At 41.8% G+C, this 23,955-nt stretch overlaps 1 protein-coding gene across 1 annotated transcript; it reads left to right on the top strand.

Moving 5' to 3' along the window:
* Positions 1-22,604, top strand: LOC121864251 (tubulin alpha-2 chain). Its single transcript, XM_042363313.1, has 5 exons — positions 1-159; positions 14,108-14,330; positions 14,749-14,921; positions 15,425-15,553; positions 21,453-22,604. The coding sequence occupies exons 1-5, from the start codon at positions 157-159 to the stop codon at positions 22,278-22,280; spliced, it is 1,356 nt and encodes a 451-aa protein (XP_042219247.1). The 5' UTR covers positions 1-156; the 3' UTR covers positions 22,281-22,604.
* The last annotated feature ends 1,351 nt before the right edge of the window (positions 22,605-23,955 follow it).

Below are 23,955 nucleotides of genomic sequence, written 5' to 3'. Positions count from 1 at the left end.
CCGCGCCACAGGTTGCCAGAGCCCAGAGGGGCTAGTGGGCATATATACAGAGGAGAGGAGGAGGTGCCTGTCATCATTCAATTGCGGGAACACCGAACGCTGCTCCTGGAAGACGATTTTATCCCCTGCTCTCCCTCGGCTATACTTCATTCCAAAATGGTATGTTGATTAAAGTTTGACAGTTGAGTTGTCTATCGCGTTAACAACTTGCAATATACTAAAATTTTTAGTTTGTAGAATTAAAATAATTTAAGTATTGTTCGTGTGCCTGTGATATCTTAATGCGAAACTATCATAAATATAGTAAGTTATTAGTTTCTGTTCATATTGGTTTATGATACACTAGTGTGGAAAGGGACAACCGCTGTGCACATATAGTATGTATGTAAGTATTGGACGATCTGTAATGAGTTTGGAATTTGTAACGCAGATAAAATATAATCTGTCGACAAGACTCGGCGTGAGTTTTGTGTAGTCAGGGACGATGCAAAATGTTAGTTTCACAGTGAAAGTTGGAACCTTGCTCTGGGAAGTAATAATTAATTGAATAGATTACTGAATAATATGTCAAATGTATCAGTCGGTGCTTTGGGGAGGTAGCAGCTATTAAGATTGTTCGCAATAAGTTTTACGCTGGTATCCTAGGCGAACATATTTCATCTGTGTTAGAATACCAGTTTGAATGTCAGTCCTAAATGGCCTTTCCCTGGAGGATTTCTGCCACTTTTACAACGGGAAACAAACTGAAATAACAATTAAGTTTGTTTTATGACGCAATTTTACACCGTTGGTATTTTTCAAAATTTCATGTCATATTTTAAAGTGGTATATAATAAGTTGAATTTTTCACCGGTATTCACTTTTATTCATATGTTCGTCGATAATGAGTATTAGATATCACCAGAAAAAAACATCACTAGGGAGTAACCGACTAGTACAGTACAATAGACAGGGGGAGGGAAATTGTGATAAGATTATATTCACCTAGGTACAAAAGCCACTCCTTGCGTCTCGGAGATAAGATGGGAGTTTACGGGATGTTGTCAACCGCAGTTCTCTTCAGTTATCGCCGCCTAAGATATGTAACTGCATGACCTCCACTACTTCCCTCCCCACTCCTATCTCTACCCCCACCCCTCACCTCTCCCATCACTACCCCCGCCCCTCACCTATCCCATCACTACCCCCACTCACCTCTTCCGTCACTAAACCACTCCTCCCTCCCGTCTCTTTTCTCCCATCTCTATCCCACGGTGATCCGCATCCCTCTCCTCCCACCCTCCTCATCTCTCACCTTTCCCCCCTGGACCTTACGCACAGAATCTGATTTTTTCCGTCAAATTGGGGAGGGTCCACATCACCTAACATCCTGTTACCCTTACTAGCTGTACTAACGCGTCCCTCCCACCCCTCCCTTGACCCAGAACCACTCCCAGTGATGGCTGTCTAACCTTTCCTCAGCTGTAGTTAGCCCATGAGGACAAACATCCATTCTGAATGTACATTTTCATTAGTATGAACCAAATACTGTACAAAATACTAGGATGTTGTTTCTCACAATATATCCATTAACATGAGTTCAACGACCAACTGCATACTTGAATACGTTAAAACACATTTTAAATTTGTCACACGTTAACTGGAGTATCATATTTTAAGTCTGTCATATGTAAACTGGAGTACCGTAACCAGCACAAACCAAATGACCTTCCCTACCACTGTTGACGTACGGAGATGGAGGCTGTGTGGTATGTGTTGATCACCGTAAATTGAGAGGGGTAGGTTTAAATACCAGTACAGTATAACTAGAGCGTGACAAGCACCTGTTGGCCAGGAAACGTGAGAGTTAAGAACTTAAGTGTAGAAACAGTAACTGAAGTGTGTTGACTCACAGATACTCACAGATGATCTGGAAGAGGCTCACGCCTGTGACTCCAGCTCAATTGCCTCTTCTCTACTCAGACGGTGGCTGTGTGGCGGATATTTGTGCCCTATAATTATATACTTCTTGATTTTTCCAGTATTTATCTATTTTTGCTTCAAACTTTTCCACCGTCTCCACATTCACTACCATTAACGTAGACATGTTGAAGGTTGATATTTAGAGGTAGCATGTTGGTGCAGGTCGATGTAGTATATAAACCGCCACTTTAGTGTTTATGTATATGTTTGTGTGTATGTTCCTGTGCGTGCTTTAGTGTATGTCCTTCTGTGCATGTGTCCGAAAGTACTCGTATGTGTGCTTATGTGCATATCCGTGAGCGCTTACCGGTATGTGTGCAGGTGTGAGGTCCTGTGTATGTGCGCTAGTCTACACGCGTGTCTTTATTTCGTGTGTTTATGCATGACTAAGATGTATGGTTATATTTTGTTAACTTCACTGTACTTGGAGAAAAATGTTATTTTGAATGTTTAATATTGGGGTGGGGCAGTCGAGTGCGTATGAAGGACATAGGTGGTTTTTATTTGGAGGTTATTGTTCACATAGCTGACTACAAAGTTGAAATCCTACTAATCTAAACATAGAAAGTTTAATGTTTTCATGTCAGGAGTTTCGCACTTCGCAATGCTCCTACCTATTTATTTATTTATTTTTACACCGATACAAAGAGGGCAAATCTTGTGTATGTTCGTGTGTTCTTTCTTACTCTCGCATCAGCTGCATAGGTCCATCATACTCTGGGGGGTATTGTGACCACTCACTATACAACATATTCGTCTTCAATATACGTACTGCAATTTAACTTTATGCCACGGTGCCTACTGACTTGTGGCACCTGCTAAGATTATTAATTGTTGTACTGTGTTTTATATTCGGTCATATTGGCGTTCTTTTCTTTATTTAACAATTACCGGCTTATCCTGGATGACTCGTGCTTTTGACCGAGATATTTTTTTACTGCAGAAGCTCGTACATCTGATGATAAACATGCCAAACTTAGTTGGTATCACGTCTTACGTCCCTAATATCCCTTTGGAGAGATGGTCATTAACCTGATCAAACAAAAATGCTGTTATTTTAATGTCTTTAATGAATAAATTTTTGGTTAAGTATAACAAAATGATTCGACGAACGTTGTAGAGTAAGTTTTATGTAAATTTATGAATTGGGTAAAAAGTAATACCCACATTGAACCCTGAGCATTATTGGTAATATAATGAGTAAATAGAGGCGGTTCCAACTAAATAATTCCAGTTCTTGCCATCCCTCATCCTCAAGGTTTTCAGAACCACGAGACAACATTCACGCAATGCAAACTCTATACCTTGTGATTCAGTGCGGTGGAGCGGCGAGCTGAAGGTTACGCTATCCACTTGTTGGCTAGTTTATGTTCTAATACTTCCTTATAATACACACAATAAATGAGATGATGATAAAATTTTATTAAAATTTTAATTGTATAGCGAGTTGGTAATGTATAATGTCACTGAGAACTCCAAAATTTTAGTTGCGAGTAAGTGTTGTGTTACGTGACTCGTTCCTGACTCGCGTTGACTTTATTTCCCTTGTTTGCCTCTTGGGGTGGGGGTGTATTGTGTACATCCCAGAATGCTTCTTGCCTTGCCTGTGACATAGCATAATATCTAGAACTTATCACATCAGGTACGTTTCTTCGTTGTACATAATTCACTGAAGATTCATCCCCTCTTGTGTATATCATCTGAAGATTAATCACCCTACCACCAATCTAACCAAAAGTAACATAACAGCTCGAGCGTCTAGTAAGCTGATGAATGGTGAAATGTAAACAAATATACTGTATTAGATTATTCGAATTGCGTTTTCTTAAGAGGCACCCACCTACCCAAATAACAGAGTGAATGCGATTTTGTTATCAAGCGACAAAGGTGTACTTGTATTCAGTTTAAAACGTATGCAACTTAATTTATCTTTTAACATCTGGAATCCAAACCAACTGAAACTTTGGTTTTGTTTGTATAATCAATGTTATTTTGTCTCTTATTTATAGTGCAGGTATATATGAGTATTGAGAGAATATTCATTCTTTGGTTCAACTTATTAAAGTAAGTATGTTCTCCCCCCATTTCTGTGAACAATTGAGATCACGACCTTTCCTGAAAACCAAGTTTTATTGAATTTGAGTATTGACGTGAGGCTGAAATATAATATCCCTGATTTACTTTAGGTGGGTTTAATTTTGAAGAATAGCTCAACATATTGTCGCCTTGGGCCAACATTGGGATGTTGATGACGTATTAATCATTGTTAGCTAAACGGGATTATAGTGCAGTTACCTTCTTGAATTGAATTAAAACAGTTTATTTAGCCAGAAAAATACAGATACAGAATGGATAATAATAACAATATTAACATGGTTGAGCCAGTTGAGAACCTGAGCTCTCTTTGAGGCACCTGATATATACTATACATTTATCTCAAGGAAGTATTATGTAACATTTAGCATCATCTGGAATAGTACAATAGCATGGTGGTAATAAGAACATCTCATAATGTTGCCACGGTTATCACTTCAATATTCATTATTATTATTATATATATATATATATATATATATATAAAAATTACAGTGGAATTGAAAAACTTAAGTATAATGGGGGAGCAGTACAACCTGGGTTGTACAGTAATAAGGTTGAACAAGAGGACAGAGCTGGATTATGTCTAGTTGGCAATTTTGTTTATTGCAATGGTAATTACTTATTTATTACATGATAATTTCCGATAAAACGGTTTTGATGGTACAATAAAAGCAGGTACTGTGAATATAGTAAGTGTTACAAGAAATATTAATACTTCGACAATAGATATTTTTTAAGAGATGATTTAAAGGAAGGGAGCGTAGTCTTTGCTCGGATGGGTGGGGGTAAGTTGTTCCACACCTTCACACCATTATATTTTATGGGGGTCTGGGACTGAGAGGAGCGCCTGGGGGGTGGTCTTAGTAGCTCCGGGTGCCTTAAGTTGTATCTCTGATTATTCCGGAACTGGAAATAATTATTGTCAAGCAAGTGATTGATAGATTTGTAAACAAAGAGGGCACAGCAGTAGGTGTTAATATTTTCGAATTTAAAAAAATTCAATATAGCAAATTTTTCGCTTGTGTGATCTGTATTTTTCAAGGAGGTCATTGTCCGTACAACTCTCTTTTGTGTAATAACCAGAGATTGTGTTTTTGAAGAGCCAGAGGCGCCCCCCCCCCTATAGTGTGTGACAGTGTATTGTAGCGTACTGTATGTGGCCAGTTGTCAATTCTCTTTAGTTGTCTATTATCTCTTTGTATGGGCACACAAACGTACGTACATGAAGATACCTTCACTCAGGAATGAGGTTGGATAGAAACTCACGATGCGCTTCCTGTATATATATTGTTGTACAGCAGGGTGCTTAGGAGTGACTAGGTGAGGAGCTGAGAGAGATGTTGCTGGTCCAGTAGCTGAGTGTAGAATGTCCTCCCTGGGCAGGCGTGGCCGTATTTATACAATTTACCAGGATCAGGATCTGGGGTGCGCTTAGCGAGATGACCAATCACAGCGGCTCAAGCGTAAGGTGTGAAACGCTCTGATCCTGAACTGGAGGTTGATGGTTGAGACTAGGTCGGCGATCGTACCCCTACGTCCTCTGCATAGACCTAGTCTCTCGGCGTAGCTGGCTGTACGCTGATTGGCTGGTCGGAGTGCGGCCGGAGCTCAGTTGGAAGTTGTAGGGGAGAGTAGCCACTACAATACTCCCCCTCCCCTCCCGGCGCGGCGGGAGGCTGGATGTTGTCCGGGTTGTGTCTCACACATAACACATACCGGGCAGGTGTACGTACGACTCGGCCGCTACGTGTAACAACTCCCTCCAGTGACACAAAACCTGTGGGAGAATTAGGAGGAGAAAGAGGGTTTGGGATTAGAGGAGGTTGTACAAGCAGTGGTTGTTTTGCTCCTGCTGCTGCAGGGGCTGCGTCAGGAGGAGGGTCCATGGCAGGAGCAGGTTCTACGATAGGTGCAGGTTGTATGTCAGGAGGAGGGTCCATGGCAGGAGCAGGTTCTATGTTAGGAGGGAGGTCTAATATAGGTTCAGGTTCTATGACAGGAGGAGGGTCTATGATAGGTACAGGTTCTATGATAGGTGCAGGTTCTATGTCAGGAGGAGGGTCCATGGCAGGAGCAGGTTCTATGATATGAGGGAGGTGTACTATAGGTTCAGGTTCTATGATAGGAAGAAGGTCTCTGACAGGAGCAGGTTCTACAGCAGGAACAGGGTTTACTTGAGGGTGAAAAGAGGGTGCCCAGAAATGTCGTGGGCGTGGTGTTGCTGCCGGTGGTAACTGCGGGTAGACTGGTGCAGGTGTAGTTTGTTGATGGTGCTGCTGGACTGGGGGCCCAAAGGGTAAGGTGGCCGGTTTGACTCGGTCTATGCTGACGGTGTCATGTCTGCCATTCCGGATAATCGTCAGGAACTTTGCTGAACGGGTAACCACCTGGAAGGGTCCATCGTAGGGACGTTGTAATGGGTTGCGATGAGCATCATGCCTGACGAAAACATACTCGGCTGTGAGTAGTGCAGGAGGGATGTATTCAGGGCGCCGAGGAGGCTGGCGTGGAGTAGTAGCTCTGAATGCAGAAACTGCTTGTCGTAGCTTTTGGAGTAAGTCGTGACGACCGGCTGGAGTGGTTTGGTGAGGGTTAGGAGGGAGTGAGAAATCCCCAGGTAGCCGAAGGGGCTCGCCTAGTGTAAGATCTGCTGGGCTACAGTCCATATCCTCCTTGTGTGACGCACGGATGCCGAGGAGCACTAAGGGAAGCGCGTCAGTCCAGCTGTAAGGGTCGTGCTGTGCCTTGAGTGCGTCCTTTAGCTGCCGGTGAAAACGCTCTACCATGCCGTTGGCTTGAGGGTGGTATGCTGTAGTGCGTTGTCTAGACGTGCCGAGGAACTGTAGGAGGTGCTGCCAGAGTTGTGACTCAAACTGGACTCCTCGGTCAGTGATTACGGTTGCGGGGGGGCCGAAACGGGAAACCCAACCGGACATGAAGGCGCGGGCAGTAGTCTCTGCTGTAGCATTGGGCATGGGAATTGCTTCTGTCCACCTGGTGAAACGGTCGATGCAGGTGAAGATGTAGGTGCTGCCGTAGGATGATGGAAGAGGTCCCACGATGTCGAGGTGTACTACTTGAAAACGTCCTTTGGGAATAGGGAAAGTATGTAAGGGGGCCCGTATGTGACGATGTACTTTGGAGGATTGGCAGGCCAGGCACTGGGCAGCCCATTTCTTAGTATCGGACTTGATGCCGGGCCAGACGACACGTTGCGTGAGGAGGCGCTGGGAGGCCCGCACACCCGGGTGGCTGAGACCATGGATGCGGTCGAACACAGCGCGGCGGTGGACATGAGGCACGAACGGTCTAGGATGCCCACAGGATATGTCGCACCACAATTTTGTCTTTGTGCCAGGAACAGGGAGTTCTTGGAGTGTGAGGCTTGAGGGGGATGTCTTGTATTTTGCCAGGTCTTCGTCCTTCTCTTGAGCCGCGGCTAGCTGCCCATAGTCAATGGGTGGAGATGAGGGAAGAATGTTGGATACACAACGAGAGAGGGCGTCGGCGATCTCGTTGTGGCTGCCTTTAATGTGTTGGACGTCGCTGGAGAACTCTGAGATGTAAGCCAAGTGGCGCAGGACACGAGGTGTATGTGACTGGGAAGCTGAAGCGAAGGCGTGGACGAGGGGCTTGTGATCAGTGAAGATGGTGAACTGACGGGCCTCGAGGAAGTGCTGGAAATGTTTGACAGCCAGGTATATGGCCAGGAGTTCTCGATCAAAGGCGCTGTACTTGAGGTGTGGTGGTTGAAGCCGTTGTGAGAAGAAAGCAACGGGCATGAGAATTCCGTTGATCTCCTGCTGTAAGACGGCGCCCACTGCAGTAGAAGAAGCGTCTGTTGTGAGAGTGGTCCGGGCGTTAGGTGCGGGGTGGGCCAGGAGGGTGAGGCGTGTAATGTGCTGTTTGACAGTTGTGAATGCCGTGGCAGCCTCTTGAGTCCACACGAGAGGCTTGTGAGACTTCTTTGGGCGTCCCTTGAGAAGGTCGTGTAGGGGGGCTAGGACGGTGGCAGCTTTGTCAATGAAGCGGTGGTAGTAGTTGACTAAACCCAGGAATTCTCGGAGTTTCTTCACCGTTTCAGGTTTGGGAAACTCCCTAATCGCGGTTATCTTCTGTGGTAGGGGTTGTATGCCACTGGGCGAGACTCTGTGACCGAGGAAATCGATGGCCGAGGTTCCAAAGACGCACTTAGCAGGATGAACTTTCATGTTGTTGTTCTGCAGGCGTTGGAGAAGGAGTTGTAGGTGGTGGCGGTGCTCGGCAGGCGTCGAAGATGCGACGAGGATGTCGTCAATGTAGACAGTGACAAAGTCGAGGTCGCGAAGCATATGGTCCATGTACCTCTGGAAAGTCTGTGCTGCATTGCGTAAGCCAAAACTCATGAAAGTGTACTCGAAGAGTCCAAACGGAGTGGTGATGGCTGTCTTCTGGGTATCTGCCGGTGCTACTGGGATCTGGTGGAAGGCACGCTCCAAGTCGATCTTCGAGAAGATAGTCTTGCCATGAAGTTTGTGGTGAAAGTCCTGGACATGTGGAATAGGGTACCTGTCAGGTTTGGTGACGAAATTCAGGGCTCTGTAGTCGCCACACACCCTCCACTCGCCGGGCGTTTGCTTAGGAACCATGTGAAGAGGCGATGCCCAGGGACTCCTTGAAGGGCGAATGATGCCATCTTGCAGTAGTTTGTTGAATTCTACTTTGGCTGTGTACAGGAGCTCAGGGCGCAGGCGGCGAGGGCGTGAAAAGACTGGTGGTCCTTTGGTTTCGATGTGGTGGAAAATTCCCGACGTAGGTGGTGGGGGTAGGGAGACTCGGGGTGAGAAAAGCTCCTTGAATTCGTTGAGTAGGGAGGAGAACTCGTTGGAAGGCGCAAGACAGGTGATAGTGTCGGTGTGTCTGGCACGAGAACCCTGGATCTTGCGTGCTGTAGGCTCATGGATGAGGCATAGATGACTTGGTTTGACGCCGAGCTTGTGGAAGGTGAGGAAGTCGAAACCAAGGATGGGTTGAGACACGTCTGCTATCACGAATAACCAACGCAGAGTCTTGGGCAGACCGAGGTCTAAGGCGAGGGTGAGTACGCCGTAGGAGGCGATGGGGGTACCGTTGGCAGCGAACAGGTCATAAGAGGGTTGCTTTGACTTGTCTTGTAGTGAGGGAGGGATGAGGCTTACCGATGAACCTGTGTCGATGAGGAACTTCTTGCCAGAGGTGCGGTCGGTGACGTACAGTAATGAGACGCCTGAAGGGACGGGGGCTGAGGCGTCTACCAGCCTCCGGTGTTGCCGTTTCCCGAATAGGTGCAATAGGGCTCACAGTTTCGAGCATTGCGGCCGAAAGTCTGGTGATACCAGCAGAGGGTATATTTGTTGTGCTGGGGGCTGGCTGCTGTGTGTCGGAAGTTGTAGGGTTTGGTGCGTGAGTCAGGAACTGGCACAGCAGCGGGTAAGGAGGAGCAGAACTGCTCAATGGTGTCCATCCTGCGGTTCAAGGTTTGTAACAGGTCCTTGATATCTTGTGAGGTATTGCTCGGCTGAGGTGTGTTGACCCGGCTTGCAAGTTCAGTGGGAGGTACTGGTGTGACCGTGGCAGCAAGGGGTGCAGCAGTGCACTGGTTGAAAATTCTGTCTGCCGCGGTTGCATATAGCTCTGGTGTCGTAGAGTAATCTACTGCGGACAGGATGTTGCTTACTTCTGTGGGTAGCTTTTGTGCGTGAAGCTGGCGCAGGATAGAGTCAGGAAGTCTGTCTGTGTACCGGGAGTTCACCCTGCACATCTCTTCCCAGAGATGTCCCGGAGTTGAGTTTCCAAGGGAGATGGAAGATAGGTTCTGCAGGATATTGGAGCGGGTCCGTTGGTAATGCGTTCTTAAGGCATCCCGCAGAGTGGCGAATTTGTTGTTCTCTGGAGGGTTGGAGATGATCTGTGAGACTTGTGTGGCGACTTCAGTGGGCAAGGAGCAGAGCAGGGCGCCGTACTTCTGCTCGTCTGTAGCTGTAGAGCCGATGAGAGCTGCTTCGACATGAACTAACCAGTCCTCTACGTTGTGGTTGAAGGTTGGTAGAGAGATCCGTCCGTCCATTCTTGCGGGAGTATATCGCACCTGTTAGGGAAGGATGAGGGATGGGTGCTTGTTCCGACCCCCTTCCGTCTTCACAATCTCCTGGGAGGGAGGTGAACACTTGCGGGGGGGACTTCGGGACGAATACACTTTTTTAGGGTGCAGGTCCTTCGGCCAGAACTAAAAAAACAAAAGAAAAATAGGAGAATAGGCAAAAGAGCTCAAACCACGTTTGGAATATCGCACAATAGTTGCTCTCCAGCTGTGATGTGGGTCACTCACACCGCCAGTAGGGGAGAACAGACTAATGCGTTATAAACCTTACGGTCGTGAGATGGTGTCGTTGTGGAGTAGTGGGTGGTGCAGGGAGGCGGTTGGCCTAGGCTGGCAGCAGGCAGGACGATCTTCTCAGCTCAAGTAGTAAGGCAGCAGAAAGGAGTGTGGTATTCACGGCTCCGGGGGTCACCAATTAGCGTACTGTATGTGGCCAGTTGTCAATTCTCTTTAGTTGTCTATTATCTCTTTGTATGGGCACACAAACTTACGTACATGAAGATACCTTCACTCAGGAATGAGGTTGGATAGAAACTCACGATGCGCTTCCTGTATATATATTGTTGTACAGCAGGGTGCTTAGGAGTGACTAGGTGAGGAGCTGAGAGAGATGTTGCTGGTCCAGTAGCTGAGTGTAGAATGTCCTCCCTGGGCAGGCGTGGCCGTATTTATACAATTTACCAGGATCAGGATCTGGGGTGCGCGTAGCGAGATGACCAATCACAGTGGCTCAAGCGTAAGGTGTGAAACGCTCTGATCCTGAACTGGAGGTTGATGGTCGAGACTAGGTCGGCGATCGTACCCCTACGTCCTCTGCATAGACCTAGTCTCTCGGCGTAACTGGCTGTACGCTGATTGGCTGGTCGGAGTGCGGCCGGAGCTCAGTTGGAAGTTGTAGGGGAGAGTAGCCACTACAGTATCAGGTGTTGGTAAACAAGATCATGATAGATTTCTTTCATTGCTGTGAGAGTGAGCGACTGTCAAGTGTGATACATGAGGAATTTAGTATTTTGTTTGTGTTTGAGGACTATAATACCAAGGTACAGGGGGTCCAGATGTGGGGGTAAGTTTTTCCTTCTGTGAAAGATCGTGTAGTGGGTTTTCTCAAGATTTAAGGTCGGTTTATTACTTATTACCCAGGTCCCGACTTTAGTCAATTCAGTGTTCATAGTTCTCATCAAGGAATGGAGTGAGTTGCTGGCATAGAGATTACTATAGTCTGCAAATAAGTTGTATTTTATGAGTGAGCTGGCGTGGACTGTGTCGTTTATGCACAACAAAAACAGTACTGGACCGAGAATGGAACCTTGGGGGACTCCATATAAGATTGGCGAGGAGTCAGATTGGTAGTTATTATACCAGACATGCTGCATCCTGTTGGACAGATATGAGGTAAACCAATTGTGGGACAGGCCCCTAACGCCGTAATGTTCAAGCTTTGAAAGGAGGATGGTATGGTCGACAGTATCGAAGGCTTTAGAGAGGTCCAAGAATATACCGACTGTGAACTGACTGTCATCAAAGGAATTTAAGATGTCATTAGTAAGGATAGCAGAGCACTCTCAGTCAACCTTCTAGCTCTAAATCCATACTGGGAGTCTGTATAGATGTTATTGGCATTGCAGAAGGAATTTAGTCTATTACATGGTAGCTTTTCCAGTATCTTACTCAAGGCTGGGAGGACTGATATGGGTCAGTAATTCTTGAAGAGACTTTTGTCCCCAGATTTTTTATATGCCGGGTGAACTTTAGCAATTTTCAGTTTATTAGGAAAGACACCACTAGTGAAGGAGGAGTTACAAATGTGTAGGAGAACAGGAAGTGATAAGTGGGCTACTTTCTTAATGATGCTCAGTGGTATATTGTCTTTGCCTGCTGCTGCATCTTTGGACATTTTTATGATGGGCAGTAATTCGTCTGCTGTGACAGGGGATAAGAACAGCTCGTTTTGCTGTCTGTTTTGCAGGTAGGCTCTAAATTCCTCATGGTGATCAGGGATGCTCTCTGCAAGATTTTTGCCAACATTAATAAAATAGTCATTGAAGTGGTTGGCAATGGGGGAGGGTTCAGTTACAACTGAATCGTTTATCATAAAAGCTGAGTGGGGGGCCGAAGGTTGAGTGTTCCTGTTCTGAATAGAATTTATGACATTCCAGGTTTTCTTACTGTCGCCTGATGCTGACTGGAGCTTATTTGTATAATAGTTTCGTCTGGTATTTCTAACTGCTTGAGTTACTCTATTTCTGATACTTTGGTAAGCATCACCTAAAGTTATGGTGTTTTTTTTTGCAAATTTCCTTTGGAGTTTTTTTTTCCTTTATCATTATCTTAATTTCGCTTGTGATATAGGGTTTGGAAATGGATACAGTTTTCACTGACTTAGTCTTGAGCGGGAAGCATTTATCAAAGCAAGCATTGAAGATGCAAGAGAAGTTACTGCTGTTCACGTTAGGGTTGTTGGAGGCATAGACAAGATCCCAGTTAGCATTCATTAGGTTGTTTTCAAAAAGGAGCATGTTGTCGGCTCAGTAGTCTCTGTATTGAATTGAGACACTACTAGACCTTTCAGGTCTTGTGGCTGTTTTATACATGGCAAAAACTGGGAAGTGATCTGAGATATTGTTATAAATAATTCCACTTGCAAGATTGTTTGGTGTGTTGTTAGTCCAGATATGATCTATCACAGTGGCAGAGGTGGCAGTTACTCTAGTGGGTTTGGTTATAGTGTTGAAGAAGAGTTTAGAATGACAGGTAGCAAGAAGGTCTACGGTAATACTGAGGTGTCGGTTTCTGATTTTAATAGATCAAGGTTGAAATCTCCTTTAATGTAGCAGTGGTTCCTCTCTGAACTTATGATGGTGATAAGCTCCGAAAATTTATCAAGAAAATTCCTTACATTAGTGTGGGGTCTTCTGTAGATTACTATACTCCTACTAGGATATTTCAGTGAAGCTTACTACTGTACAGTAGTACTGTATTGTGTATCTAATAAGGTTTATACCTTTAATCCAATAGCACCATAAATGTATCTTTCACATGACCCTTTCTCTCTCCATGACTTATGTTGATGTCGGTCACACTAGAATAACCCGTTGTAGCAACATCCTTCTTTCCTCACACAGCCAAACTGTGGAATGCTCTGCCTTCTTCTGTGTTTCCATACTTATACAATCTGTCTCACTTTTAAAAGCTGGTTTTCCGGCATCTTCGTGGTGTAGATTTTATTTTATTTTATTTTATTGTTGTGTTTTGTTTTTTAATGGAGATTAGCCCACCCAGGCACAGGTCAATGACCCACATTGTGGCCTGAGGGGGCAAAAATGTAATAATAATAATAATTCATAGTAAAAAAATATATGATAAAAAATAACAAAATTTAAAATAAAATAATAAAGATAATAATAATAACACTGTATAACCTTTTTCTTCTCTATTTTTAATTTCTTTCTGTTCTTATTTTTTCGCCCCCTAGGCCCCATTGTGGGTCGTTCGACCTGTGCCCGGGTGGGCTAATTCCCGTAAAAAAAAAAAGGATATAATAACATTGTCAAGTAATTATTAACATGGAAGAAACTTGGTCTTAATTACTGAGCTTTTACTGAATAAATATGTATTTATTTATATATACTGCACTGGTTGTTCTTCACTCTCAGTGATGATACAGTAGTATGATTTTCTTTACTGTTAGGGAAGCGGTTGAAAAAGTTTTATTGGTTTCTGTTATTCCCTATTTAGGGTACTGCAGTACTGTAGTGTGTTTCAACAGCTTATACACCAACTTAGTAAATGGAAAGATACTTTTTTATCTTCCAACATAATTTTGTTAATTAATTTTAAGCTTATTGTATAGTACTACAGACGACTGTACTAAAATATCTAATTAGTATTTTATTTACCGAGTTATCTTTATCTGTATTATGTACTCCACAGCGTGAATGCATCTCCATCCATGTGGGTCAGGCTGGTGTCCAGATGGGAAACTCATGCTGGGAGCTCTACTGCTTAGAACATGGCATTCAGCCTGATGGCCAAATGCCCTCTGATAAGACTGTTGGCGTGTGTAATGACTCCTTCAACACCTTCTTCACCGAGACTGGTTCTGGAAAGCATGTTCCAAGAGCAGTGTTTGTGGATCTAGAACCCTCCGTCATTGGTAAGTTTTTCCTTTATTAGAACAAGAAGTTAATTGTGTACAAAGTAATTTATTACTCATGATATTTACCACCTTTAATATATGTATTGAACAGGAAATTTGAATTTCTCTTGTACTCTTCCAAAATGCAATACCTGAAGCTGTACTGAAGAAAGATCTTTTATGGGGAGATGTCTGGGAATGAGAAACTAACAATCACTGTTTGCTTAAGTGGAGAGAAATTTATTGGCTAAATTATCATTGTAAGCATGGAACAATACAAAAAATAAATCATGTCTAAAAGGTCGCTGACTAATAATTTACCAAAAATGCTTTAATATTTGATGATACATAATGGTATTAATCTAGTCACATTTAAGAAAGTGAATGTTGGAAAAATAAAAATTAAATTTCAGTAATTCATACACAAGTTTTACAGATGAAGTGCGTAGTGGAATTTATCGTCAGCTTTTCCATCCTGAGCAACTGATCAGTGGCAAGGAGGATGCTGCTAACAACTATGCTCGTGGGCATTATACCATTGGAAAGGAGTATGTTGACATTGTTCTTGATAGAATACGCAAGCTGGCTGACCAATGCACAGGCCTTCAGGTTAGTGTTCTTGCCTTAGTATACCGGAATGCCTGTGGAAAAATGGAGATCAGTTGGGTCAAGGGTTGCATTAGTGTGAATGTAGATGTGAGGGGAGGTACTGTATAAAGAGTTTGAGGGAATAGTCAGTAATGATGTGAATAATGTCACATTGTATTTTGTGTAATGGTGAGCAATAAGACCATAGTGTCAAAAAAATTAATTATGGGGACTTAATGATTGAAGATGAAAATGAACACAGTTTGTTAATATGGATGAGCTGTACATTGCATAGTTGTAGTAACAGGATTGAGATGGATTCTTTTCATTAAATTCATATAACACTGGTATATTAAAGAACTGTGCATTAATTTTTTCTTTCATGCCAAAGGTATTCCATGGGTCTCTTAATACTGTATAAATAATGGAAACTACTGTACTTCATAGAGAGTGAGAGACTATAAATTTTTCCCTTACTAGATGAACTTGCACACTATTCTTATTTGATATTCCAATACTTTCAGGGCTTCCTGATATTTCGCTCATTTGGTGGCGGCACCGGTTCTGGTTTTGCCTCCCTCTTGATGGAACGCTTATCAGTTGAGTATGGGAAAAAGAGCAAGCTGGAAATTGCAATCTATCCTGCTCCCCAGGTGAGTTGAGAAATTTTATAATACTCAATACTTTCAGGTTTATAGCCAGTAGGGTGGTTGATCTGTCCTCTGCTATGCACTGTTGGAAAGTACAGTACTGTACTGAGCTTGAACATGTTCCAGTATTGGGAAAGGCTGAGCTCAAAGGAACTCACACAAGGTACTCTTATATTGTTCTCAGGCAGGTTAGTCTAAAAATTCACGACGCTTATTCCAAAGAAGTTAGCTTTAACAGTTTTCTGAATACTGTAGATAGCTTTGCCAACATGAGGCATTCATCCTTATGCTTTATACAGGACTTTATAATCTTTGCCATTGATAGGCTTGTTAGCCACTTGGGTGGCCAGTTATGTCTGTTACGCACTGTTGGCATACAGTATACAGAAAAGCCTCAAATAACGACTTTAATGTGTCCTCCAATATTGCAGTGTAAGGTGAATTGTCTTATTGCGAATCATTAATTATCATTAAAATAAAGCAATAATAATGAGATGCATTCCCAAGTGTGACCTTTTCATATCTTTTGTGTGGCTATTTACCCTCTTTTCCCCCCAAAACAATACAATTAATGAAAAGTGCAAACTATATTCTTTAAGTAATGTTTCTGAATGCACCTTATACAATATAAATTTATAATATGGTCACACAAGAGGAGATGGGACGCCATTGTTTTTGTTTGTGTTTACAGCCGGGAGTCCGGGACGATAGTGCTACACGAGTAAATGAAGAAAATAAGACCCTGGTTGTAGCTGTAGTAAATTTAATTTAAAAAAATTAATATATATGTTTTAAGTAACGTTATTTAATGTTAATAAATGGAACAATTGAAGTAGCGAACCACTAATGGCAAAGAAAAAAAAAAGAGATGATTGGGAACGCCAACATATACACTCGCATTTAAGGATACCGTGTCATTTATCTTAAGAATATGTACAAAAGATTCATTATTGTTTATTACTGAATATGTATTTGATTGAATTAATGTTTACACATCTGAAATGAACAATGCAATTCATTAATAATACTTAGAATATTAAAACACACGAGGAGACAAGACGGCATTGTTTTCGTGGGTGACGATGGTTCTACCTAAGAAACTGAAGAAAATAAGACCCTGGTTGTAGCTGTAGTAAACTTAATTAAAATAATTGAATACCTGTATGTATGTTTTAAGTAATGCTATTTGATGTTAATAAATGGAACACTAGAAGTAGCTAACCACTAATGGTAAAGAAATAAGGCGAGATGATTGGGAACGCCAGCATATGAACAGTTAGTGCACACATGTGAAAACATAACGTCATTTCTCAACATGAATATGAAAGCAACGCTTATTTACTGTTCATATATGTTTTAAATAATATTTACGAATGTAAAACTAAAATTCTATTCACCAATGACGGTAAATTCTAAAACTTAATGACAGCCAATGAATATTGTGCGAGTTTTTACTCAGATGACGAAGTCCTCAGGTTCAACTCTGGCTGAAGCTGTAGCTTTCCATAAAGCTGTTGCTGAAACTGTTACTGGACCTGAAGTTGATGTTGAAGCTGCTTATGATGCTGAATTTGATGGTGTAGCTGAAGTTGATGGTTTAGGCCTTCGAATAATAAAGCTCTTGAAAGAACCTTGCACAGCTGCTTTCTTTTCTCATTACTGTATACATCTTTATGTAGAGGTCATTTGCATTTATTTAAATTTTAATACTTTGTTCTGTTAATGGATCCACTTCAGAAAATATGTTCATTGCTTGCTCCATATAATATCCACAGACCTCTCACATTTTTCATATCGTTTTAACACATCTAGTTTCTCGGCTAAGCTTAGACATCTTCTATTAGCTTTTGAAACAACACTACCATCACTTGCTCTCTTGCTCATGTTGAATAGGGATGCAAAAATGCTGTAAGAAACCTGAGAAAGTTTTTCTCCAGTTCCTGTTCCAGATGCGTGAAAACAAAAGGCCCGCCAAGCTCCGACTGTTGTTTACCACTCATTAGCACGGCAGCTTTGCGCAAGGCACTCTTCATTTTTTTGCAGTAATTATTTTATTTATTTTTTTTAATACATATCGGGATTTAGTTATTATTTACAACTATATGAAAATGTAATTTTATTTTATTTTTATTATATTTTGGTTGTAAATACGAATGAAATAAGGATGTAAACTGAATTGGGTTTCAAATACGAATGAAAAAAGGATGTAAACTGAATTGGGTTTCAAATATGAATGAAATAAGGATGTAAACTGAATTGGGTCCTAAATTATGTAGGGTTTCAAATACGAAAAGTTGTTGGTCGAACTGATGTTATCCGAGGCTTCCCTGTACTGATTTCAGGATGTATCTGTACCTGCGCTATTGTTGGTCAAGTCAGGTCTTGAATGAGCTCATACTTCGTGAAGTCACAATGCTCTCTGGCAGGTTGTTCAAAAGTTCACAACCCTTACTCCAAAAAAGTTTGCCCTGTCAATTTTTTGGAACTTGTGGTTTCTTCAACCTTAAGCTGTGACTTCTTGTGAGCCGCGCATTCGCCAGCTCCAGATATACACTCTTCACTGAGTAATGTCCTCTGAAGTATTTATAGACTTGACAATTGCAGGTGTTCTAATCTCTCTGGGTAACTGACGTGCCATAGTGCAGGCACCAGTTTGGTGGCCTACCTTTCGATGTTTTCAATCAACTGACAGTCTCTAGCATATCTCAGGGACCAGGCGGGGTAATAGTACTCCAGGGGAAGCACCTCACTCTTGAAGAGCGTTACAAGGGATGGACCACCTAGAAATCTGAGTGACCTTATAAGACCTACTAGCTTAGTTGCTTGATTCACCTTCTTCTCACAATGGTCCAAAAACTTTAGTCCATTGTCAACATACACAACCAGGTCCTTTTCATATTTGGTCACCATTAATGCTGTTTCTTCGTTCTGTTTGGGACACGTGACTGACTGCCCAAGCGCCTCACAAGCTGATCAGTGTCAGAGAGAATAAACGTAAAGGAAAATTAAGTGATATGCCTACTTACTGTTGGTACGATCTAGGTGCATCCTCTTGCCTTTTGTGACAATGAATCTCAACAGCCATTCCCTTGACCACTCCTGAAGTGGACAAAAATCTTTCTGTAGCTCTTCACAGTCCATCTGGTTCTTAATTTCCCAGAATAACTTGGCGTCGTCCACGAACATTTATATGGAGGAGTGTATAGCTTCTGGCATGTCATTATGAAACAAACAAACAGTGGGTCCAGTACACTGCCCTGTGGTACCCCACTTGTAACAGGTACACAAGACGATTTCGTGCCATTAATCACCACACACTGCTTGCGGTCATGAAGAAAGTCTCTGATCCATGCTAGGGCACTTCCTCGAATCCTGTACCCTTCCGGTTAATTCTCAGCCTCTCATGGGGTACTCTGTCAAAAGCTTTGGCAAAATCTAGGTATACTGTATATTGTTGAAATTACTGACCTGTTCCAGAAATTGAGTCCAAGCTTCCAGAACCTTGAGTAATTGTGTTAAGCAGGAATTTAATGGCATAAAACCGAACAAGGTTGTTTCGTAATAAATGTTCCATTGTGGCATCTCTTGTAATGCTTTCTAGTACTGTACTTTACACACTATGCTGGTCTTTACGTATTGTGGAGTGACAATTTCGCTTAAGCCATTTTCCAGTCACTGGGGATCTTTTGCTCATTCAGGCATTTACAGATCAGGGTCTTAAGGGGCTCAGCAAGTTCGTTGCACAACTCTCTTAGTACTCTGGGATGCACCATGTCAGGGCCGGGGCTCTTATGAACATTTAGCTCTGACAATTTATTTCTTATACAGTACTGTACTGTACCCTCTTCTGAGAACACAATGTGGGAAAGCACTGTGTCAAACTGTCTTTCCTCAAACACAGGAAGATTGTTCAATGCCTCCACCTTGTCATGGTCAGAATCTGTGTAACTACCATCTTCAAACCTCGGATCCGATACACCTACTCTCGTTTATAATTTTTATTTTGCATAGCAGGAAAAGTCTTTGGGTTTGACTTGACCTCACTTGCAATCTGCCTCTGGAACTCTTTTTCAACCTTCTAGACTCTGATTTTGCTTGGTTCCTGGACCTGGCATACATCCTCCTGTATCAGCAACACTCACCACTACAACCAACCAACTCACCACCACCACTATCACCACCACTCACCATTGCAACCAACACCCACCACCACATCCAACACTCATCACCAACAACACTCACCACCAGCAACACTTGCCACCACCAACAATCACCATAATCACCTCCAACACTCCTCATCACCACTAACTTTCAACACTACCAACTTGTGTTCACAGGATGCAAATGCTTTCAAAATGAGGCCACAGAGTGGTGGCCTACAGGCTAACAGAATAAACAAAGTCACTCTACATGTTAGTAACCTGTACGGTACTGATTGGTCGTAAGTGGTGGGGGTGGGAATTATGCATAATAATGACCGTTGCACAGCTTGTACAAATTCTGGAATTTCATATTTTTTATTTTTTATGTATTTTCTAGTAAAAAAAAAAAAATTGTCTAAATGTTCACTATAATATGGAAAAATCAGTAATATAAAGAGTGAGAGTGTCAAGTTAGTTGAATGCAACTTGGAAAAATTTTTACATGAGGAGGAGGGCGCTGATTGGCTGCGAGCATACATGGGTACATTGCTCTCATTGAAGGAGAAACTAAACAAGCAAGGCTGCTGTTGACAAGTCTCCAATGTTCTGTCTTTCAACTTCTGACTTTTGTTATGGACTTTAATCATTTTTGGTTTCTGGTAAAAAATAATTAGGAGTGGACCAAATTGCTCTATAACAAATTGATGTTATGCAGGGTTGGGCTAAACAGGGTATTACTGTAATTATTTATGATAATTTGGATACGAATGGACCCCGAGTACATAATTTTTTTTACCATAATGGATCTGTCTGTTATTTTTTATTTTTACGGACCAAAGTCCTTAATATATGAACCTAGTCCAAACGGGTCAGAGTGTCTGTTAAAGCCGAGGTCCGTTATAGATGGTGTCCATTTAATTGGGGGTTAATGTATTCCAAATAAGGGAAAAGGTATAATGCTCCCTCAGTTGGAACACACTGTACTGTAATTATGTTTGGTTATATGAGATATTCCAAGTACAGTAATTGAGAACATCCAGGTGGAGGGACAACAAACTGGTGCCAGCACTCGGGCACCTCACACACCAAGAGAGATTAGAATGCAGTAACTTGAAGTGCTTTATTAGGTAAATAAGATAAAAATATACTAAAGAAGGGCAAGGGGTAATTCTATAGTTTATAAGCACGTCAAAAGAGCATTACTCGGTCAAATGTACACATTTGGAGTTAATGGATGACTGCTGCACTAGAGGTTAGAATGAAAAGTTAAAGTAGCCCAGTACAGAAAACTGTCCAAGCTAACTTCTCTGGACCAAAAGTTGTGAACATTTAGAACAACCTTCCACAGAGAGTTGTGATATTCTCTAGTTTGAGTTCCTCGAAGTCCAAACCCGACCAACAGTTATACATGTTCAGGTACATTCAAGAGCCCATACATACCCAGTACAGTACAGTACTTGCCCACAGTGCACCAGACAACTGACAGACTACCCAACTGGCCTCTAAGCTGACAAGTGGCAAAGAAGATACATAAGCAATGACAATTAGAGACAATTACTACAGTATTTATATTAAAGTGATATATGATTTTAATATATGCCCGTATTTTGTATTTATATTAATTTAATATATGCCCGTATTCTGTATTTATATTAATTTAACATATGCCTGAATTTTGTATTTATATTAATTTAATATATGCCCATATTCTGTATTTTTATATATATATATATATATATATATTTTTATTTTTTTTTCAGTCTGCAACTTCTGTTGTTGAGCCTTACAATTCCATCTTGACAACTCACACTACCCTCGAACACTCTGACTGTTGTTTCATGGTTGACAATGAAGCCATATTTGACATTTGCCAGAGGAACTTAGATGTTAGCCGCCCAACCTACACTAATCTTAATCGCCTTATTGGTCAAATTGTGTCTTCCATTACAGCATCCTTGAGATTTGAGGGTGCTCTGAATGTTGACTTGACTGAATTCCAAACAAATCTAGTTCCTTACCCAAGGATCCATTTCCCTCTAACAACCTACTCTCCTATTATATCTGCTGAAAAGGCATACCATGAACAGTTGTCTGTAGGAGAGATCACCAGTGCCTGCTTTGAACCAGCCAACCAGATGGTTAAATGTGATCCACGACATGGGAAGTATATGGCCTGCTGCCTCTTGTACAGAGGTGATGTAGTGCCAAAGGATGTAACTGCTTCCATTGCTAATATTAAAACCAAGAGGACCATCCAGTTTGTTGACTGGTGCCCCACTGGCTTCAAGGTTGGCATTAATTATCAGCCACCAACAGTTGTGCCAGGTGCCGATTTGGCAAAGGTTTCCCGTGCAGTGTGCATGTTGTCAAATACAACTGCCATTGCTGAGGCATGGGCTCGCCTTGACCACAAGTTTGACCTAATGTATGCCAAGCGTGCCTTTGTTCATTGGTATGTGGGTGAAGGCATGGAAGAGGGTGAGTTTTCAGAAGCCCGTGAGGATTTGGCTGCCCTTGAAAAGGATTATGAAGAAGTTGGCATAGACACTGCTGATGGTGAAGATGATGAAGAAGCTAATGATTATTAGATGGTGTGAACCAATTGTGAGTTTTTTACATTAGATCCTTTAATGTTTTCTGTACTACTGTATTTCTAAATTTATGGTACAGGTAACTCGCATTTTACGAGCGTTTGATTTCAGCATTTTTGGAATAACACGATTGTTCAGTTAACACCAAAAGCTAATTTACGTGCACCTATTTTTTAAGTAACGCGTTCAAGACAGTTATATTTGCCGCGCGTGTACGCCTGGCAGTGGAGTCGCGTGTAATGCCTGGTGAGGTGCTTGTAAGTTATTACATACTATAAAGTCGCAGTCATATCAACATCAACAATATTAATATTATTATTAATAATAATAATTATTATAATAATGTAGTAATATAAATTATTACTACTAATGATGAAGATAATGATGGTAATGAAGTATTCTGTACAACAACTGTGACCACGTCCAGCAAGCTTCCCTCGTATCACTTTCTCAGTTCACACCAGCACTACTTTTCCTCTGTGCTCTCATTTGCATTGTGTGTTTATCACGTACCTTTTTAGTGTTAAACGCTGTTTTCCCCATTGAGCACATCTGAAAAACGTCCATCTGCCTCCTCTGGGGCGCCTAAAGCTAAAAAGGCACGAAAAACAATCGCAATGGACGTGAAATTAAATGTGATCACCCGCCTTCAGAGAGGAGAGCGTGTGTCGGAGGTTGGCCGCGTGCTTGGTTTAAGTGAGAGCACTGTTCGTACCCTGTGTGGTATATGATGGTTCCCCTAATCCGTACCATTTACATGTATTCTTATGGGAAAATTATGTTTAATTTATGCATTTTTGAATAAACCGGTGGTTTTCAAGAACCTAAACCCCGAGAAGGGTGTACTTGTGCTAATTTTTTTTTTTTTTTTTTATAATTCATGGTTCTTAATCTTATTTTGAGAGTGACACCAAGTTTATATCAAACAAATTTCACTTAGTTTATGAGAAGAGTATTCACACATTGTTCTTGGAATTATTGCTGATTTTTTTTCGAGTACATTACTGTATCTATATTAATTTCTTTATATACAATAGATACACCGCTTGTCTACTGTCCTAAAGACCACTGGTTCTCATCTGGGGAACTCACAGTTGACCCAGCTATGAATGAGTACCTAACTCCACAGTTGAGGAAGTATTGGTACCAGCAATACAGTACTGCCTCCTTGTATAGGTTTATTAGAAGTTTAGGATTCATCTCTGTATAGTACATATTTGCATTACCTCTAATGGGCTGTCAGGGCTGTGGAACCCATTTTCTCCATAAGTATATACAGTACTGTACATTGTTAATTCACCTAAAACATTTTTAATGTACTGTACCTGAATATTTTATCAGATTTTAGTGTCCTCCGTTTAATATAATGCCAGTGTGACATCTGTTATTTTGTAATAATAATAATACAGTAATAATTATAATAATAAATATAAAAATAATAGCTGGTCTTTTGTTTTTCAAAAGCACCAGTTCATCTAAAGAATTCACTTGCACTCAAAATACCACAAAGTCAAAGACCTTAGAATAAAATAGAAAAACTACTACAAAAAAAGACCACAAAAAGTAACAGGTCATATATTTGTAAGTTTTAACACTTCCTAAACTTTGTAATTCTCCATCACTGTACCCTCTTCAGGTTCATAAGCAAAAGACTGGTCTTAAGTTGTTTCTT

This window comes from Homarus americanus, unplaced genomic scaffold (genome assembly GCF_018991925.1).
Source record: "Homarus americanus isolate GMGI-L3 unplaced genomic scaffold, GMGI_Hamer_2.0 scaffold26351, whole genome shotgun sequence".
NCBI lineage: Eukaryota > Metazoa > Arthropoda > Malacostraca > Decapoda > Nephropidae > Homarus > Homarus americanus.
The sequence above is the reverse complement of the archived record's forward strand: the minus strand, read 5'-3'. Positions and strand labels throughout refer to the sequence as shown.

What these genes read in the sequence shown, in the direction of transcription:
- LOC121864251 (XM_042363313.1), top strand. An exon ending in TCTAGAACCCTCCGTCATTG is followed by an intron (nt 14,331 to 14,748) that starts GTAAGTTTTTCC and finishes CAAGTTTTACAG; the next exon opens with ATGAAGTGCGTAGTGGAATT. An exon ending in ACCAATGCACAGGCCTTCAG is followed by an intron (nt 14,922 to 15,424) that starts GTTAGTGTTCTT and finishes CAATACTTTCAG; the next exon opens with GGCTTCCTGATATTTCGCTC.